This window comes from Eulemur rufifrons, chromosome 29, assembly GCF_041146395.1.
Source record: "Eulemur rufifrons isolate Redbay chromosome 29, OSU_ERuf_1, whole genome shotgun sequence".
In the NCBI taxonomy this organism is placed as follows: domain Eukaryota; kingdom Metazoa; phylum Chordata; class Mammalia; order Primates; family Lemuridae; genus Eulemur; species Eulemur rufifrons.
The window spans coordinates 50938197-50957904 of NC_091011.1; the positions used below are offsets into that span (position 1 = coordinate 50938197).

Here is a 19708-nt window from a genome sequence, read left to right on the forward strand (position 1 = left end):
AACAAATTAAAATTAATTATAAAAGTAGAAGTCTGATTTATGTCTAGTCTACCACCCATCTGGCCTCAGACTTTTATATTTCATCTGCTTATATGATAACATTTCTAAAGACAATACTAATTAATCTTTCTTATGCATAAAAATGGCTAACATCTATTTTTTGGAGTATTACTCACTGGGAGAATCTCAAATGTCTGTAGTGTTCCACTGTTTAGTGTTATTGTTTCCGAGTCAACAGTAGCAGCAGGGGAGTCTGCTGAAGCTGTGATAAGAACAAGGACAATAATAAATAAAATGCTTTGTATATTTACATTTTTTCAATGTAGTTGTCATGAAGGCAATTTCATAATGAATAATTTGTCTGGAGACCTGAAGTCATTTAAATTTCTTATGAGAGATAAGAAATCTAACGGATTTGTCTGAGATGGCATACAGATCAGGGGTTGGGCTAACTGTGACCCACAGCCAAATCCAGCCTGCTGCCAATTTTTGTAAATAAAGTATTACTGGAACACAGCCATGCTCATTGTTTATGTATTTTCTATGCTTGCTTTCACACCACAACAGAGTTGAGAACCTGTGACAGATACTATAAGGCCCATAAAGCCTAAAATACTTACTATCTGTCCCTTTATAGAAAAGGTTTGCTAACCCCTGGTATATATATGTCATAAAATGTTCCTAATGTAAGGAAGTAACTGGAACACACTAAGGCCAACCTGCAAAGACACAGGAACTTGGTAAAAACTAATTTTCTTGAACGTTCTGGTAAGCCATATAGATATCTCGATTGGTAGTCTCCAAACACTAGGCTTTCATTTAGCAACATCAATTCGTAGCAAAGTAAACCTGGGCAAGTAACTTACTCTGATCCAAACTAACGTTCAGAGATTTTTATCTGTTCTGCCTAACTCATATAGTTGTTGTGAGGATCAAAAGTGCTCTTAAAAACAAGATACAAATTTAAGATAGTATTATTTCACAAGACCACATTTTGGGGAGTGAACAGCACTTTAGAGATTAGAGTATAAGAGTATAATCACTTTATAGGTATGTCAACTGAAGCTCAGACTTGATTAATGTCTGCTCAAGGTTATATAGAACTAAGACTAACTAGAAGAAATGTGATTTCTTTTGGTGCTTTCAAGTCATCCCTATAGGTAAATTCACGTAGGAAATGATTCTGGAACTGACATAACGTGTGCTGTTTATTATTATTTAGTTTATTACATTCTGACAACTCTCAGCATGTGAGAGGAATGTAATACCCTTTAGGTATTAGAGGAATGTAATTTCCTATAGAAATGCACTTGATTTGTGTCATTTCTCTTACTATTTGATGGATCCTTAAGATCACAGCTATAATAACTTGAAGTGATTCTAGATAAATAACCTAAGTCAAGGTGAGCAAACCACAGTTGGGGACAAATGTGGCTCAAGACTAAGAATGGTTTTTACTTTTGTAAAGGGTTATTTAAAGACAAAGAATATCCCACAAAGACCTATGTGGCCTGCATAGCCTAAAATAATCATTCCCATTCCCATAAAATGCTCATTCCATAAAGACATTTCCTGATCTCTGTCCCCTAACTTAAAAAAAAGAAACAAGAGATTTTAGTCAGAAGGTTACAAATAATGGGTGGATTATAGAATTCTTACTATAGTCACATTTCTTGCTGGAAGAAATAAAGTTTTAATGTCTCTAAGGTAACTTTGACAGTTATTGCATACACAGACAGATGGTGGTTCGGTGATTCTCAACCATGGGATCGTAGGGTACATTTGGAAATGTGTGGGATGTTTCTGTTTGGCATAATAATTGAAGAGCATTACTGACATTTTGTGGGTGAGATAAAGGGACACAGCATCCTGTAACGTGAAGGACAGTCCTGCAAAATACTATCTCACTCAAAATGCCAGTAATCACCCAGTTTAGAGTAACACAGTGATTGGTACAAATAGCATCATGTAGACCAAAACAAAAAGTGAGATAAAAGTGAATAATGATGTGGTTGTGGTTCTGAGAATTTTATTCTCATTCCTTTTTGTTTTTTTTTTTTAAGACAGGGTCTTGTTCTGTTGCTGGGCTAGAGTGCAGTGGTGTCATCACAGCTCACTGCACCTCAAAGTCCTCTGCTCAAGTGATCCTCCTGCCTCAGCCTCCTGAAAAGCTGGGACTATAGACATGTGCTACCACATGTGGCTAATTTTTCTTCCTTTTTTTTTGGGTAGAGATGGGGGTCTCGCTATGTTGCTCAGGCTGGTCTTAAACTCCAAGCCTCAAGCGATACTCTCTCCTCAGTCTCCCAAAGTACTAGGATTACAGGCATGGGCCACTGCACCCAGCCTTTCTTTTTGTCACTATAATTCAAGACTGACAGAAAGGGAGAAATACTAATTTGACATAGATCTGAAGAAAAAAATTCCCCTCCTGTAACAACTGCTGGGGGTCACACAGTCTCATTAAACACAAAACTGTCAGAGGATAAGGACAACAGAAGGGAAAAAAAGGAGCTTCCCATAGGAAACTGACCCTCACTCTCCGAAGAGAATCTTTCTCAACCTTGCCACAACTAATTTCTTCTATCTACTCATTCTTCTACTCAAATCCATCCCTGATTTGTGTGTCTTTTGGTGATATTACTACAAATGATATTTCACTTTGTTAACTCTATTTCTTTGCTTGACTGACTGCTTTTTAGGTAGTTTTCTATTAACCATTAATTTTAATTTCTATTTTTAATGATTATTTCTATTAAATCACTGATTGTAAAATCTAAAAATTAAGATGGCTTAAAATGGTTGGGCAGATGATTTAAGTCCTTTCTGACACACATTTATTCTTTGTGCAAATATTAACTGAGCTAAACATGAAATGCCTTAGATAAACATAAAATGTGCTTCAATTCATCAACTTGGGTAAACTTCTATCAATATTGTAGAGGACTGAAAGGTGTCAGAGCCATTAACCAAATTATATAAATCAGATAACAAGGAGTCATGAGAGTCAAACACTCACAGACGTGGGTGATCTGGACCGGAATCTGCAATGCTGTCACGGGGTTAGGAGAGATGGCTGCATTATCTTCCAAGCGGGCAACTCTTATCTGAACATGCTGTATACTGGAATTGGAATTACTGTTTGGAACTCCAGATCCTGATTTATTCTCCAAAAGCGTTGGGTTGTTTTTTTGGTTCTCATGTAACTGTTTAAGACCTTTTATTAAGACTGAAGGGAGATGGGTAGACAAAAAGAACATTGATTCTCCGACAGACCACCATCTAAGCAGCAAGGGAGGTGGGGGGAGGGTAAGGAGGGAAAGTATTTGGAATAAATAATTGCATATTAGATGTAAAAATAAAATATTTTAAAACAACCACTTGTCCTGAAATTTTTGGAAACATCCAACATAATATTTAATTTTAAAAATTCTTGCTTTTCTTTTTTTGCATCATTTTTTTCTTTTTTTTGAACTGGCACTTCATCATGGCATAAAAATTCTTAATATTGTTCTTGCCACCTTAAGATTCATAATGCCAACAAAACAAAACAAAACGAACAAACAAAAAAAATACGTGGACACTGCAAAGAACATGGAAATACAACATTTTCTATGTCCCAGGGCTTCTTGATAGAATTCTTATAATTTAGGAAAAATTCTGGCAATGCTAAGCAGCTTATTTTCATTTTCTAAATAAATAGTGTACATTTTTCCCACAAGGACTTACAGGCACTTGACTGGGTCTCCTCACAACTCCAAAGGTAGCAGCTGACCTTTTCAAAGGAGTAATATATGCCACCAGGAGTTCTTGCACAGGGAGGCCAATTCTACACTTTGCTCTCTCTATTCATAAACTATACTAATCCTCTATAACTGGGTGTTTAATTTTTAAAAATCACATTTTCATCAAGCCAAAGTTCCTCAGCATTTAATTTTCCTTTGGAAAAATGTAAGTTGAAGTGCTTTAATAAGGGGAATAAATTTGAAAACCTAAATTAAACAGACTATACAACTTAGTTTAGTGCCTAAATGCAAAACAGGCAATGAAATGAAAAGTATGTTACACCTCATTTTAAATATACCCAATTTAAGATCTTGGATTTATATAACAAGTGAAATAAGAAATTTATCAACTTTGTTCAACAAAATAAATAACCACAGAATTTCTCTAAATTAACAAGCCCAGTTATTTGAAATTAGTCAACTCATAAAAGCTGATTTAAAATTGTTTTCAGAAGGATATCTTGGTACAAAATGAAAATAAAGTCCTGAGTCACTTAACAATGGGGACAGGTTCTAAGAAATGTGTTGTTAGGCGATCATATCGTAATGTGAACACCATAGAGTGTACTTACTTACAAAAACCTAGACGGTATAGCCTACTTCACACCTACACTATATGGTATAACCTATTGCTCCTAGCTACAAACCTGTAACACAATGGTATTTGTGTATTTAAACATATCTAAACATGGAGAAGGTAAGGTAAAACTACGATGGTATAAATATGGGACCACTGTTGTATATGCAGTCTGTTGTTAGCTGAAACATCGTTATATGGTGCATGACTCTATATATAGAATTTATTTCCTCTTCACAGTTTGAGTGTATATGTATATGTTTTTGTTTTGGGGCTTTGGGGATTACAGATCACATTAACTCTTCTTCTAGGGAAGAAAAAACAATTATTCAAACAAATAGGGCAGAAGTTTAAGTGAAAAATCTGCTATGATATCTCTTTAGCCGAGCAAAGAACTTCTAACCTCTCACTCCTAAAGAGTAAATATGGTAAGAAACAGGAAGAACTTAAAAAGCAAATAATACATTACCAGGGAACGAAACATCCTTATGGTTTGCAATTTGCCTTTTGATGGTCCACCATTTACTGCGAAGCCACTGTGGTGAACGGACACTGCTCCATCCCTCAGCTAACAGATCCCAGTTAATGTCATTTTCATCAGCTACATCAAGCTCTGCTATCCTACAGGTTACAAAATAAGCATCTGTTAGATGTTAAATTTATTTCTCCCTAAGACCCCTCCTCTGACTACAGGTGATGGCACTGGCAATAAAGGGAGTGGCAGGTTATACCAATGAGAGGCTATTGTTAAGATGCATGGGAAAGGATACCAGGAATGCAGACCTGCTTCCAGAGGTAAGAGCTAAGAAATACCACTAGCAACAACCTTTTGTTACAGGTACAACCAGAGGGCCAAACCATAAATGGTTAGAACCAGATGAAGCACTGTGAAGGAAAGGTTAGAATAGGATAAGAACAGGTTTAGTTGTACAGTGTTCTACGATGTTTCATAGTGTGGCCTTTACTAAGTCAGTTATTTACTGGATCGAAACTTTTCCATTTCTAAAACGAACAAAAATGTTTAAAAATGAACTCTTTTTATGACTAGTTGAAAAACTAAACAAAATCCAGAACAAAATGATAGACAAAAATAATAGAAGCAACGAAAAAAACAACCAACACAATAGTACAACTAAATTGGGGGTTTTAAAAGTCTATTCATTTTCTAGCTTTCTTTAACTGTCATGATGATTTTGACTTTCAGTAGGGAGTAGCTACAATGATGGTCTCTATTACTTTGGTGTCTTAAATATTTCTTGCTGGTATTTTTGCCCATTATAGTCTGAGTCTTAATGGTTAAACCAACTAATTTAATAAATAAAGAATTACTACCTTAAAGATATTTTTGGATTTGCATGAAATGGATATGTTTCATTTGGTCCAATTTGAAGATGTGGGGGTAACTAGTCTAGGCCCCTCTTCTTGGCAATCTTAGCACAGTAGCCAAAGATTGAAGGGCATGGAGACTGATGGCCCTCTTCCCCTAAACATGATCCCCCCTAGGCTAGGACTGAGGCACATTGGTGGGACAGTGGAAAAGCTGCACTGCCGCTGCCTGTGCCGTACCTGTTCTGTGGACATAGAGAGGACTTCAGTCTCCACGCCTTCAATCTGGTACTCTGCACGAGCACTAAATCCACTAAAAAGGAACAAACACAAAACAAAACAAAAAAAAGAGCTCAATATGAAATACTTAGGATCTTAAATAGTGGCTCTCTATGGAAAGGATACTTTTCATTAGGCATCTAGGGAAACCAAAAGAGGAAAGTCAATCAAGACATTCACAGCAATTAAAGCAACTTTTGTCATTAAAAGATTTAAGACACAAACCTGAGGATGAGATTGATTTCATCTTCCTTGGTCCACTCAGTACCCCCACTCTGTTTCCAGTTCAGGTAGTTGAGCCATTTAGAACGACACTGCTTTTCTGAGCGGGTACCCACTCGTTCAGCCACAGCTGCCCAAGACACACCTTGTGTGACTATGTCACCTGGTTCAGTGCTTGTCAATTCGTGAACCACTTCTGCAAGTCTCTTTTCTTCCTCTTCTGTCCACTTCCCTGAAAAAGGAAATCATCCAGACTACCACTGCTACCCCCTCCTTCTTTTACAAAACTGATTCAGTCCTGTATTTATAAGGACTGATGGTAGTATGCAGCAGTACTAAGAGTTTATTTCTGAATGACCCTCTGATGGGAAACCTACTAAGACAGTTGTACTTTTAGTAGCCCAGTAATACTCTCAGTACAAAAGAAAATACAGAATTCTAATGGAAAGCACTGGCTGACTCTTTAAGAAAAGCAAAGCTACCCAAAACTTAACTACAAAGAATTACGTATTCAACTTATATCATCTTCTTTCCTCATTATTCTAACTCCAAGCTGTGATGAAATATCAGTAAAGTCTGACATTAGAATTTATGCATACTTTTATTCTCGGTTTTTCTGAACCCATAAATCCACTAATAAATAATACCAAATGTTCCTCTTGGTCTTTTTCTTATGAAGCTACAGCAGAAAAAAAGATGGGAGGAAAAAACCTCCTTTACTTCTGTTTCCATTCTGTTACTAGTAGCTAAAAACTTACAGAAAATATCAAAAAGACTATGTGCTTGCTTCAGGGATCCATTCATTCAATAAAATATTTATTGAATGTTTATTATTATGGTAAGCACAGTTCTGGATACTGTGGGTGAAATTCAAGACAAAGTCCTATTCTCCTACGCTAGCATGATATGAAAGGAAGGGAATACTCTGAGACTGTGCTGTTTCATGGTGTGGAACACAGGAGAAAACTCATCACAAACTCTATGTTGCAACATGAGAAGGAACCCAACAGATCAATCCCTCAGGCTGGCAATCAGGGAATGGCACAGTGTCCTTCCAAATAATGTTAACAAAAGGGGTTTTGTTACTCACAGCATCTTACATGAACTTCTGGGGTCCTATTCTAAATCTAAAGCTTCCAACCTTGCTTCATTCATTAAGTTAGCCATGTCACAAAATGACAGAGTTGGTGGAATGTATACTCACTGCCTTGCAGGTAATAGGGATGGTGCAACAGTTAAGCAAGAAACATTCTCCATTTCATTTTGGGGGCGGAGGGCGGGGTGAAGATAAAAAAATATATGCCCTAGAAGCTAACACTAAACTTAAGAACTAGTTTTTTTTTTTTTAATTGAAAAAGAGCACAGATTGTGAATCTTTCAGAGAACATTAGTGCTAAAGAGAACTATGAAATTATAGTTCTAACCTGCTCATTTTACAGAGGTTTAAGTGAAGCTCAGAAAGGTTAAATGACAATTAATGGCAGAGCCTAAATGCTGTTGTCAGTCATAAAAGTTAGGTTTAACAAGTATCCTCGATACAAGTGTACACATTAAGAGGCATTTGTGGTCTGGCCTGAGGACTGAAACACCAACCATACGTTTTTTTCCTATGGAAAAATATACTTTGAGTTTGAACTAAGCAAAATACATATAAACCTTTGTAACACAGCTGCTTCTTGGGACCTGCCTGCAACTAACATTTTTCATAGATACATGTTGATAAGCTGTTGTGAACCTGAACTTAATAGTTAGATGGGCCTAAATTAAAATTACTTCCTGTATATATGCCTTAAAAATCAATACTTTCCCAACTGGGACGATTTTAAATAGCTATAAAATTGAAACATGCTAGAGCTAAAACATCCTGAAACTGAAGTCATGTTGTATCCCTGTGAATAATGTCACCTTATACAAAAACAAAGTAAAAGATTAGCTGCGTGTAGGTATTAACCTGAAGAAAAAGAGACTAGAAAATAAAGTTTGAATTGGCGTAAATGACAATTTTTTCCCCCAAAACAAAGAGAAGGCAGTATCTGAAGGGGTTAGAGGTGCAAATGGTGACAAGAAAACGACACCAGTAGCACTCACAGTACCTGTGTTGCAAGTATCCTTCATCAGTCGGCACCGATCTTTGACGGAAGATGCACTTCTTCCTAGCGCCGCCCCTATTGTTGCCCAGTCATTGCCATGCTTTATCCGGAGCCTAAAACAAGAGTCTGCCAATCAGCATTTGGTTCAACTGTTTTCTCCCTTTTAATTTCATCATTTATTCTTCATTCTTCTTCTTCCCATTTGACTGGTTTGGAAGTTGTGGGCAGCAATACTTTGAGAGCCAAAGTTTGAAAGTGTGGCCTTTTTTTGGGGTCCACAGTTGTCTGTGGGTGAAAAAAAAACAGGCAGCAATTGCCTTTTTCCTGGGTCAGAGAAGAAATAAGTAACTTGGATATGTGTTCAAAAAAGACCAAATTTCCCCTCAGGTTATTGACATAATCTCCCAGGCAAGCCCCAGATTCTTCCCTTTTGAGCATACACCTAACAAGCTCTTCTTTAGATACCTGAAAAAGTTTCACAGGTCTTTATCATCATAAACAGAATCTACCTTCAATTTTTTTCATGATCCATGCAATTCATTAAATTATACCTTATGGCCCTAACTCAATGAAGCAAAATTATGTTTCCTGAGATGCAATAGCCTTTACAAGGTAGAGTCAGCCCAGAGATATTCAGTGAAATATTTGCCAAGTCTCCACTCTAACATAAGCCATGCAGCACAACCCTGGTTTTGATATTGGTATATAAATTCCCCAAATTTAGTGTTCCGACCACCAAAAATGGCCATCTAATGTAATCTCTTCTGAAACCCCTATTAGTGGTCTGAGGAAGCATTTGGTGACTGACAACAGAAGACTAAATTTATGCTTTATGGGCATGGCTACTCTGTGCAGGTATGGATCTGATATGATCTTCTTATAGTCAATAATGCTTAACAGCAGAATTACATTACACCAGTCTGCCAAAAACCTTTTGAAATTTTCAAAGTAAAACTTTAAAAAACACAAGACATAAAAAACAATTAGAATTAATAAAAAAAAACCAAAACTTAAAACTTACTCCTTGAGCTTCTCAATTTCTTCAGGTGTGTACCTACAAATTCAGAGAAATTTAAAAAAATCAATTAAAACAAGAAATGCTAACAACCTAATAAAAACCAGAATTTCACTTAGGGAGCTGAATGTTAAGTTACTTAGCATATTGATAATATTTTTAAAGTAGCCTATTTAAAGTAGATTAATAAAAGCTAAAAACAAAGGCTTCTAATTTCCTTCTTAAAAAAAAACACCAATAGTAAATACTTTTAGTTATAATAAAGGTAAGCACTGTACAACTTTCTCCAGGAAAATTCAATATTTAAAACATATATTTGCCCCAATGCTGCCTAACACTTCCTTTATTTCAAAATTTTGTTTCATAACTGAAATATAACTGAAATCACAACTGTTCTGAAAGACTTATGGATGACACTGTAAACTAGAGTAAAAGAAATTTATGGAAAAATTCTCTCAAGGCACTGAAAAAATTAAGATTCTCTTAATTTCCTCTACCCAGGCATGGACATCTTATATACTCTTACTCTTTAGTTCAGTAGTCAAGTCTTCAATAAAGCCAATGCAATGTTCTTTTTAAAAATGTCCACTTAATAATTATGAAAGGCTGCTCACTTTATAACCACTTGTAGTACATGGAAAGTTTATGCATAGTTACAAGTCCTTCATGCTCTACTTAAAAATTTCTCTTCTTCTACTGTCATAAAAACCTAATTTAATTCTCTTCAGCTCTTAAATGTGCTGTCATTAGCATGCTGCTGAAGAGGAAAAGCTGCACCAGTAGCTCAGCAGTAACTAGTAAGCCATACTACTGCTACCTAAAATTTCCAAAGAAATTGAAAGTACAAGAGTAACAACATAAAATCATTGCATTGAAGACTCTTAGTAATGCCTTCTCATAAATGCTACCTATAACAGAATCCATGCATTGTTTCCAGAAATACAGTTCTTTTCCAGTCTGGTTTTATTTAAAAAGAAAAAAAAAAAAGTCACTGACTTAGGAATGCTATACCCTAAAAAACCAATAGAGAAAAATGTTACCAATGAATTTGGAGTTCTTTTCACACACTTTCTAAATCTTTAACCACTACTATACTTTTTATGTTATCTTACTACAAAAGTAGACTTTGCTATGTTAAGTAAATCTAACCTACATAAAGTGATTTAGATTCTAATTTCTAAAAGAGGCCTCATTATAATGAGGTTTCACCATATTTACAACATGGACCTGGAGGATAAAAACATTAACTCAAAAGTCATTCACAGTTGTCTCCAATTAAGGCCCTGATCATAATCCAATTTTTAGAAAATGACAGTTCCTTAAATATTTTCCCTAATTACATGAAAACATGCAGCATTACAAGTTTTCATACTTTCCCACATGGTTTCTGTCATCATACATGCGAAGCACTCTTCTATAAACTGCAAACAAAGGCCGGTTCAGACCCCATGCTATAGTCCTGTAGAAATCTTTTCTTTCGTCTTTTGACATCTCAAAGATGATTTCTGTAGCATCTTTTATTCCGCGTGCCTAAATGGGTTACATTTCTTTGATTTAGGGATTTCTGATAAAATGCATATGGATATACTATGCTTTTAAAACTGGTTTTAATATTAAAGGTCATCAATGGCATTTAGAAAAAGAATATATTGCTAATTCATTAACAAGTCATATATGGTGTAAGAGATAATAAAGTGACACTTAAATGTTGTAAAAATAAACTATCAAATTCAATTTGTCAATTCCTTTTAAAATTATAAAAAATTAAAAATGAATCTAAAGAAAGCAGAAAGAAGAAAATCATAAGAGCAAAATAAATGGAATCAGGAATCAAAGCATAGAAAGAATAAACAAACCTAGAAATTGGTTGGTTCTTTGAAAAAAAATCCTTTAAGATTAATAAAATTTGAAATGATAAACTTCTGGCAAAATTAGAAAAGACACAAATAATATTAGAAATGAAAAAATGAGCCCTAAGTAGAAATGCTGCAGAGATTAGACTGTTAATAAACATTATAAACAATTTTATGGTAATCAATTTGTATTTAGATAAAATGAATAAATTCCTAGAAAAAGCCAACTTACCAAAACTGACTCTGAAAGAGATAGAAAATTGAATAGGCACTGACCATCAAGAAAATTTATGAGTTATTAATAATCTTCCCACAGTGAAAATAACCAGGCCCAGATGACATTATAGGTAAATCTTACCAAATAGTCAAAAGATACATAATTCTGATCTCAAACTATTCTAAAGTAAAGAAAAAAGTGGGGGCCAGGGAGCGGTGGCTCATGCCTGTAATGCTAGAGCTGTGAGAGGACTATCTGAAGCCAGGAGTCAAGACCAGCCTGAGCAACATAGCGAGACTCCATCTGTACTAACAGGAAAGGAAAGGAAAGGAAAAAAAAAAAAAGGAAAGGAAAGGAAAGGAGAAAGGAGAAAGGAGAAAGGAAAAAGGAAAGGAAAGGAAAAGAAAAGAGCTCATTTTATCAGGCTAGCATAACCTGAATAGCAAAACCAGACAAATGCAGTTTCAGAAAACAGTTTTCAGGCCAAGCCCATTCACTAACATAGACCCCCAAATCCTATTTTAGCACACTGAACCCAGCAATGCACAAAAAAGTTGATTCACCAGTGTAAAAAGTAAGTTCATCCCAGGAATACAAACTTCTGTTAACTTCAGAAAAATTATTAATATAATTAATCACATCAGCAGATTTATGGAAAAAATGTAATATCTAATAGATATGGAAAAGCATTTATAAAATTTAATATTCCTATGTGATAAAACTCTTAGCAAATTAGGATTTGCTGATAGTCTGATAAAAAATATACAAAACATAAAGACTGGAAATGAAGAATCTGTTGTAGATAATGTTATATACGTAGAAACTCAAAAATCTATGAAAAAATTATTTTATTTGAAAAAGAGCATCTTAGCAAGGTTGCTGGATACAAAAGTGATATAAAGGCATTTGTATTTCTATACAAAGCTTATAGAATATTTTAAAAAGTTCTCCCTTACAACAGCATCAAAGTTAAAAGCATCAGGACTAAATCTTAGGCAAGTTATGAAAACTTTATCCAAAGACATTAAAGAAGAACTAACTAAAACGAAGAGTTATACACCATGTCGTTCAACTGGAAGATGAAAGAAACACTGTGAAGATATTAATCACCCCTGCAACTAATGTACAAATTCAATGCCAACACAATAAAAATTCCATCAGTATTTCATTCTCTGAAAGCTGACTCTAAATTTATAACAGAAGAGCAAATGGCCAAGAATAGCCAAGACACTGATGAAGAGACTTGCCCCATCAGATACTGGGACTTCTGAAGGCAATGCTGTATTGGTGCAGGTATCAACAAATGTAAACAAATTAGAAAACCTAGAAACAAATCTGTGAAAGCTTGAGTTAGGACAGAATGGACCTTGTAGATTGGGAAAAAGACTGAGGTTCCATAAATGATGCTGAGATAATAGTCTTCCATACAGAAAAAGATAAAACTGAAAACCTATCTCATAGGAGAAAAAAAAAAAGTCAGCAGGATCACTTATAAAACTTTCACAAGATAGATAATATGTGAGAATGTCTCCATGCCCTTGAGGCTGGGGCTTAAAGAAGCATGTAAAAAAAAGATGATATAATTGATATTGAAATTTAAGAATCTTTGCCCATCAAATGATACCTAAAAGAGAACGAAGGAAAAGACAGGCCACTAAATTGGAACAAGATATCTGTAACACAAATGACCAATAAACCATTAGTATCCAGCATATATTAAGAACGTCTAAGTAAAAGAAAATGACGAACAACTCCATAGAATAACTGGTAAAAGATACAAACAGGAATTTCAAAGAAACACATATGGCCAATAAACATTTAAAATATGTGGCCGGGCGCGGTGGCTCACGCCTGTAATCCTAGCACTCTGGGAGGCCGAGGTGGGCGGATCGTTTGAGCTCAGGAGTTCGAGACCAGCCTGCGCAAGAGCGAGACCCCGTCTCTACTAAAAATAGAAAGAAATTATATGGACAGCTAAAAATATATATAGAAAAAATTAGCCGGGCATGGTGGCACATGCCTGTAGTCCCAGCTACTCGGGAGGCTGAGACAGGAGGATCGCTTGAGCTCAGGAGTTTGAGGTTGCTGTGAGCTAGGCTGACGCCACAGCACTCACTCTAGCCTGGGCAACAGAGTGAGACTCTGTCTCAAAAAAAAAAAATTAAAAAAAAAAATAAAATAAAATAAAATGTTATCAGAGAAATATTACACAAATTAAAACCATAATGAAATACCATTCATACACGCCAAATTTGTACAAATTAATAGCAAAAAAACTAAAAAGTACCCATATAACCATTAACTGTAAAATCGTTAACTTGTAGTATATTTGCACAATGAAATATAGCTAAACAAATTAACAGGGGATGGATATCAAAATCTTAATATTGAGCAAAAGAAGCAAGTTACAGAATACGCAGAGAATTAATTTATATAAATTTTAAAAACAGAAGAAATCAGACTGGGTATGCATTTTATACTCCTTTGAATGTATGAATTCCACAGTAAAAGCTTCTAAGTTTTAGAATCTTTTCTACGATTCTTTCATTTATGCAGTTCCAATTTTGCAAATGACTAAATATTTATTGAGCTCCTACATGCTAGACACAATGAGTTGCAGGATGACCATTAGAGTGAGATAAAAGATTCTTCTGCCCTCACACCCCCTGTCCTTTTTCCTGCTTGTGACAGTTACTTTCATTAGCCTTTTACCTGAAATAAGAAACATGAGATATCTAACTATTAATAAAGCGGAACTTTCTGAAGTTTAAAACTGGCTCTACAGTGTTCTTATAGAAAAGCATCACATAATAAAAAGCATGGTCAAGAATGAAAATTTAACAAATTTATCTTTTTCCAAAATCAGTGAATTTTTTTTTGACATTATTTCTGCCAATCCTATCATCATTCTCCTAATTACCCAAAATAAAAACTGTTAAGTTACTCCAACTCCTCCTCCTCCTTCTTTCCCAACATCCAGGCACCAGGCTTCCTTACAGACTACTTGCCTATCTGCCCTTTCCCTACCAATTCTATTTCTACCATTGTAGTTTAAGTCCTTGCCATTCTCACCTGGTCTATTGAAATGGTTCTCTAATAAGGTCTCAAATCCTACTGACAGTCCTCTCCATTAATTATTAAGTTGGAAGGGTGCTTGGAAATCATCTACTTCAATCACCTAGACATGATCTTAATCTCCAAAGTTCACCACCCATTACTGCCTTATCTAAACCCATAGCATTTTTAACTAAAGTGTATGTGACCAGTAGACAACTTTAATACACTTCTGGATACAATAGTTCAATAGTCACTGTACTCCTGTTTCTCTTAAAACAATAAAGTTGGTGGAAGGATATTCATTCATTAAAGAATTAAAATTTTTAAATTCTTCATAGTGTACAAAGCTTAGCTTAGGAAGGTTGCAGTTAAAATTAAGCTTAAATGTGGACATTCTTGTCAACAATGTATTTGTACATTAGTGTACAGTGAAAGTAGTAAACACCCTACATACCAAACAATAGGAGAATGAGTAAATACTGTACCCTACCCGCAAGCAATGCTAACAGTCTACATTTCAAACGTGTATTATTTGAATCTAACCCCATTACAGGAATGGTGAGCAAGTCTCTAGTAAGATTTCCTTGAGAAAAATCTACTCCACTTATCTCTCACTTAACTAAGCTACCAGCTTTCCTCAAATCCTTTAGTGCTTCTCATTTCCTATAGGATAAAATTTTAATTCTTTGGCTTGGACTTCAAAGCCCAGTTTTCCACAGGATATTGATCTTAGATCAAGGTAAAGGGGTTAATGTAATGTGTCCTGGTTTTGATCTCTGATTTCTTGATTTACTCATGCTGTTGCCTCCAGTCCCATGCCAGTCCAAGTTCTATCCCGTTAAGACTCAGCCCAAATCTTTGCTCTTCCAAAAATTTTCTAAAACTATCCTAACCCTGAGAATAAACTCTTCCTTCTCTGAACTTGTGTAGAACTCACAACACATATCACTTACATTGTACAAAACCTGTATCATCCTTCACCTGTTTTCAGCTTTCCCAAACTGACTGCTGGCTTTTCAAAAGCAAACACTACCTGTTAAGGCAATTCATGTATCTCCAGTCCCTCAAAAATACTGTGTTCAAAGAACATTTCATGAAGAGGACTAACAAGAAATAAGCCTGAATATGAAAATAAACTAAATTTTTAATTGTTTTAAAAGGACTAGCATATCATAAATTCATTCACAGAAGAAGTAGACATTAAGCTTTAGAAAATATAAACTGTAGTTTATGGACAGCTTAAAAAGGCTTTAAGATGTTGAGAAACTGTTAAGATTCTGACTAAACTTAAGGGTGGCAACTAAAGCAATAAAGCTATTTAAAATTGAGAATTCAAAATTTGATTAAAAATGTTATACCATAATCACGTATCTTAGAATTATTAAGCTACAACATATTAGCTAATCATGTTACAAAAACTAGTTAAAAGTTTCTAATATGTACAAACAGTATGCTGCTTTGATATTTTTGCAGCTGGCAGTAAATCAGTGAAACAAAAATATGCCATAAGATACCTTCAGATAGCGTTCAATATTGTTCATCAAAATATCGATTTCCTCCTTGGACCACATCCCCTGCTTCCATTTATGTCCTTTAAAAAACAATAAATAATGTTACAGAAAATGTTACTCCTTCAGAGGACTAAATACTAAAGACATTCTGTATGTTAACTAAAGATTTCCTTTGTGACTAAATTATCTGTAAGAATAAAATATAGCTAATTTAATTTCTCATTCATTTGAAAGATCCCCAGGTAAAGTTGTTTTTGTAACCCTTGCTTTTTAAGAAAGAATGTATTTGACCCTACTAAAAAGTCAATGGTGATTAAAAGATTTAAAAAATACTACTTCTATTATCCTTTGAGCTACAGAACTGCTAAAAAGACACTTATAAAAATAAGAAAAGCCAAATCACACTCAAAACTTTTGGAAGAATTTCTCCAGTAAAAAATAAATTTTATGGGCAAGAGAACACGTACAAAAGATTCTAGGGCAAGGTAAACACAATACATTGTATACCAAGTAAATAATATATTCTTAAGGAGTATATATTGTACAATGGTTGAAAACAATCAATTTACTTATTTCTACTTCCTTTCTGTACTGTAGAGTGGCATATATACAACCTCTACTTTTTCAGAGCAGCTTCACCAGCTATGCTTATGAGCACAGCAGCACTTTAAATATTTTTATTATACTTTATGCCTCTAAGACGCTTATCAAATTGAAGTTAGCAGACCCTTGAAAAGGCTTGACTCATTACTCTCATAAGCAATAACTGTATTGTCTAACACTATCAAAAATTAACAATAAAACCTACTTCGTATCAGAAAAATAATAATTACTGAAAAACAACTGTTGGTTTCATGGCCTTATTTGAAGTCATTAAGGCCAAATTTAATTCAATTAGAAAAGATCAATTACTGTAACTACTCAATCCAGGTGATGAAGGTCCAACTCAGAATCTCAATGACTACAAGCCCTTTCTATCTCCATTTTATCCAATGGACACTAAAATTCAAGTGTATCTTACCTTTGTTAGTCAGAGAATCCTTATCTTCTTTAGTTGTAAACCATGCTTGGCTAACTGCTGAAACTTCCTCATTACCCAAGGGAGATATTTCATCTAGTTGCTCATTCTGTAAAATCTTGAATAAGTAAAAGTAACAAAACAAAACAAAAACAAAAAACAAATAAAAACAGTGGCAGTTTGATTTAATACCCAACCTGATTCATCTTTATAATGCTAAGCATTATGAAACTTTAACACAGTAATATAGAATTCACTTATTTTAGATATGGTCAATTTACAGAAAAACAAACATTTCTTGCTGTTTTTATTATGGCAGTATAAAAACAAAATTATCTACATTAACATAATATAACCTTTGTTTAAGCAAGTGATGTAGCAGTGGCTTCAATTTTATATAAAATGGGCTAATATTCTATTAAGTATTTAAATCAACATAATAAATGTAAATGAACTCATCATACATATACAGTTGTAATCAGTTCCAGATAGGAAAACGGAAATGCTAGGGTTTGGTGTTATGACTGGTTAATGTCCTCACAGGTAGTTTGCTGCCTAAATATATAGTTATCTCTTAATGTAATCTCTTGCTTAACTTAAAGGATTAACAGGTAAAAATCAAAAGACATTATTGCAAAATCATGTTCTGCTTATTTACTGACAACTTTGTTTTAGCCACTCCCTAGAGGTGATTCATAGCCTTATTAATATACCTTGCTCTCAAAGAACTGCGTGGTACTACTTACTATGACTGCAGCTAAAGCAGTCTTTTGTGCAACCACCACAAGGTATATTTTCAATTACAAACACACCTAAACTAACAAATTCTGCAGGAAAAAAGTTGCTTTTAACAGAGTTGACCTAGTCCTAAAGAGAGTTATACTGTAAATGAGGAAGATCTGGCAATAGTGCTACCATATCAGGTATGATCCAATCACAGGCAGACCAGGATAAGGGGGAAATCACATGCTTAGTGACTACTCAACCCAATTCAGTCTCTGGGCTGGATAAACTACTAATCAATGTCACTGGCTGGAGTCCTAGGAATGAATGACTGGATTACTGTTTCTTGACTAAGCAGAAATTGAATTTATAATTTGGAGAGGAATTGAAAATCAGCTCACTTAGAAAGAGATAAGCTGTCAGTGAACAACCAAGGTACAATGAAAAGATAAGCCACATCTCTAATGTTGCCTACTTTATTTTAGTATCAGGTGGTAATACCTATATTTATCAAAATGTTTAAAAATCCATGGGCAAAAAGCTGGAAATCACTGGAACAAGTCTGAAAAGTTTTATAGCCCTATTATTTATGTGTCATACTTTGTAGATTAAAAAAAGAAAAACCGAGAGAGGGACCTTTCTAAAGCTGAGAATTGAGACAGATGATGTCTACGGACCCTTGTACTTTGAAGATCACAATTCTCACAATTCTATAAGATTTGACCCAAGAGTTATACATTAATAAAGGGTGAAATAGATCAAAAGACCTTGACACAATATCCACTTTTTATTTATTTATTTTTTCAATACTCACTCTTAAGAACTATAATGTAGAAAACACTCTTAAAAGATCTTCTCTTAAGGAGTCACCATTTCCCAAAGTATGTTTATATAGCAGAACCCACTCCATGAATCTTAGGAGTAAGTCTGTCATGTTAATTAACTGCTATTTTGGGACAAACTTAATGCCTTATGGCTCAAATTGTCCTGATAAACAGTAACAATTATCACTAAATCATGTAGCCACCAATGAGCAAATAATTATTAAGTGGTAACAGTAATATTCAACATTGTCAGTAACAAATGAATTTAATGAGTATGGGAGACTTAGGTACTCCGAAGGGTACCTACCTATATTTAGTATACAGATAATAAGTTTTACAGTATTTTACCCCCATTTTCACTACTTTGTGCATAAATCTTTTAAATTTCCTCAGGCTTTATTTAATACCCTGTTGCTTTATAAATGAAGTCTTTGTTAGTTGGTTGCAGGATTTCATGTCTATAATATATATAGGCTTAGAAATATAAACACAAATATTCAATCCACTGAAGACCTCTTGTAACCACAAAGTACTGTATATATTGGGACATTTTATAGTTTCTGATTATTTTTCAAGCTAGTCCCATTACTGGAGTAAGACAGTACATTAACTACCAAACTATGTCAAATATAGCTGCAACCTGGTTTATAGCAAGGATACAGTAAACAGCAGACTATTTCTGAACTTTTTAACCATGTTGACTTTGAATTCATAACCTAATGTTAATCTTGTTAAACAAATATTAGAAATTATTAAAAGTTTTTCATTTAATAAATGGTAATAACCAAGAGGCTAAATATTAAATAACTAATTAAATATCTGGCAATAATCAAAACAACTTTATAATGTGTCTTATAATAAAGACCAATATTGCCACTGCTCAATCTTATACTAATTAGGTTTGTAAACCAAATCATATATATATATACACACACACACACACACAATACACATATGTATGTTTTTATGTGCTGAAAATTGGATAGAAGTGAGACTACATAGTCTTTGAATCTGGAATGACTTTGACAAGTCCTATTTTGAAGGAAAGGTACATGCTATTGCTCAGGGAGCTTGGAAAAAACTTCCTATGCAAATCACCAGGTGAAATCCAAGGGCAGATTATGAGGATCTCCAGCCTGGCTCGAAGATGTTTGAACCCTATTTGAGACTCTCACCCTTCCAGAAATCTTGAGATTCTGGAACTAAACATT

The 19708-nt window shown here is 34.5% G+C and overlaps 1 protein-coding gene across 4 annotated transcripts in view; it reads right to left on the reverse strand.

Moving 5' to 3' along the window:
• The window catches only part of DMTF1 (cyclin D binding myb like transcription factor 1), a 44497-nt gene that overhangs the window by 5553 nt on the left and 19236 nt on the right, over positions 1 to 19708 (reverse strand). For all 4 annotated transcript variants that reach the window (XM_069461754.1, XM_069461756.1, XM_069461757.1 and 1 more), the window contains exons 6-14: positions 16954 to 17068; positions 15936 to 16012; positions 10667 to 10824; positions 9301 to 9333; positions 8283 to 8392; positions 6193 to 6421; positions 4832 to 4983; positions 3020 to 3229; positions 177 to 262 (exon numbers count right to left, since the gene is read on the reverse strand). In XM_069461754.1, the coding sequence (XP_069317855.1) occupies positions 177 to 262; positions 3020 to 3229; positions 4832 to 4983; positions 6193 to 6421; positions 8283 to 8392; positions 9301 to 9333; positions 10667 to 10824; positions 15936 to 16012; positions 16954 to 17068 (1170 nt within the window). The remainder of the gene's footprint in view (positions 1 to 176; positions 263 to 3019; positions 3230 to 4831; positions 4984 to 6192; positions 6422 to 8282; positions 8393 to 9300; positions 9334 to 10666; positions 10825 to 15935; positions 16013 to 16953; positions 17069 to 19708) is intronic.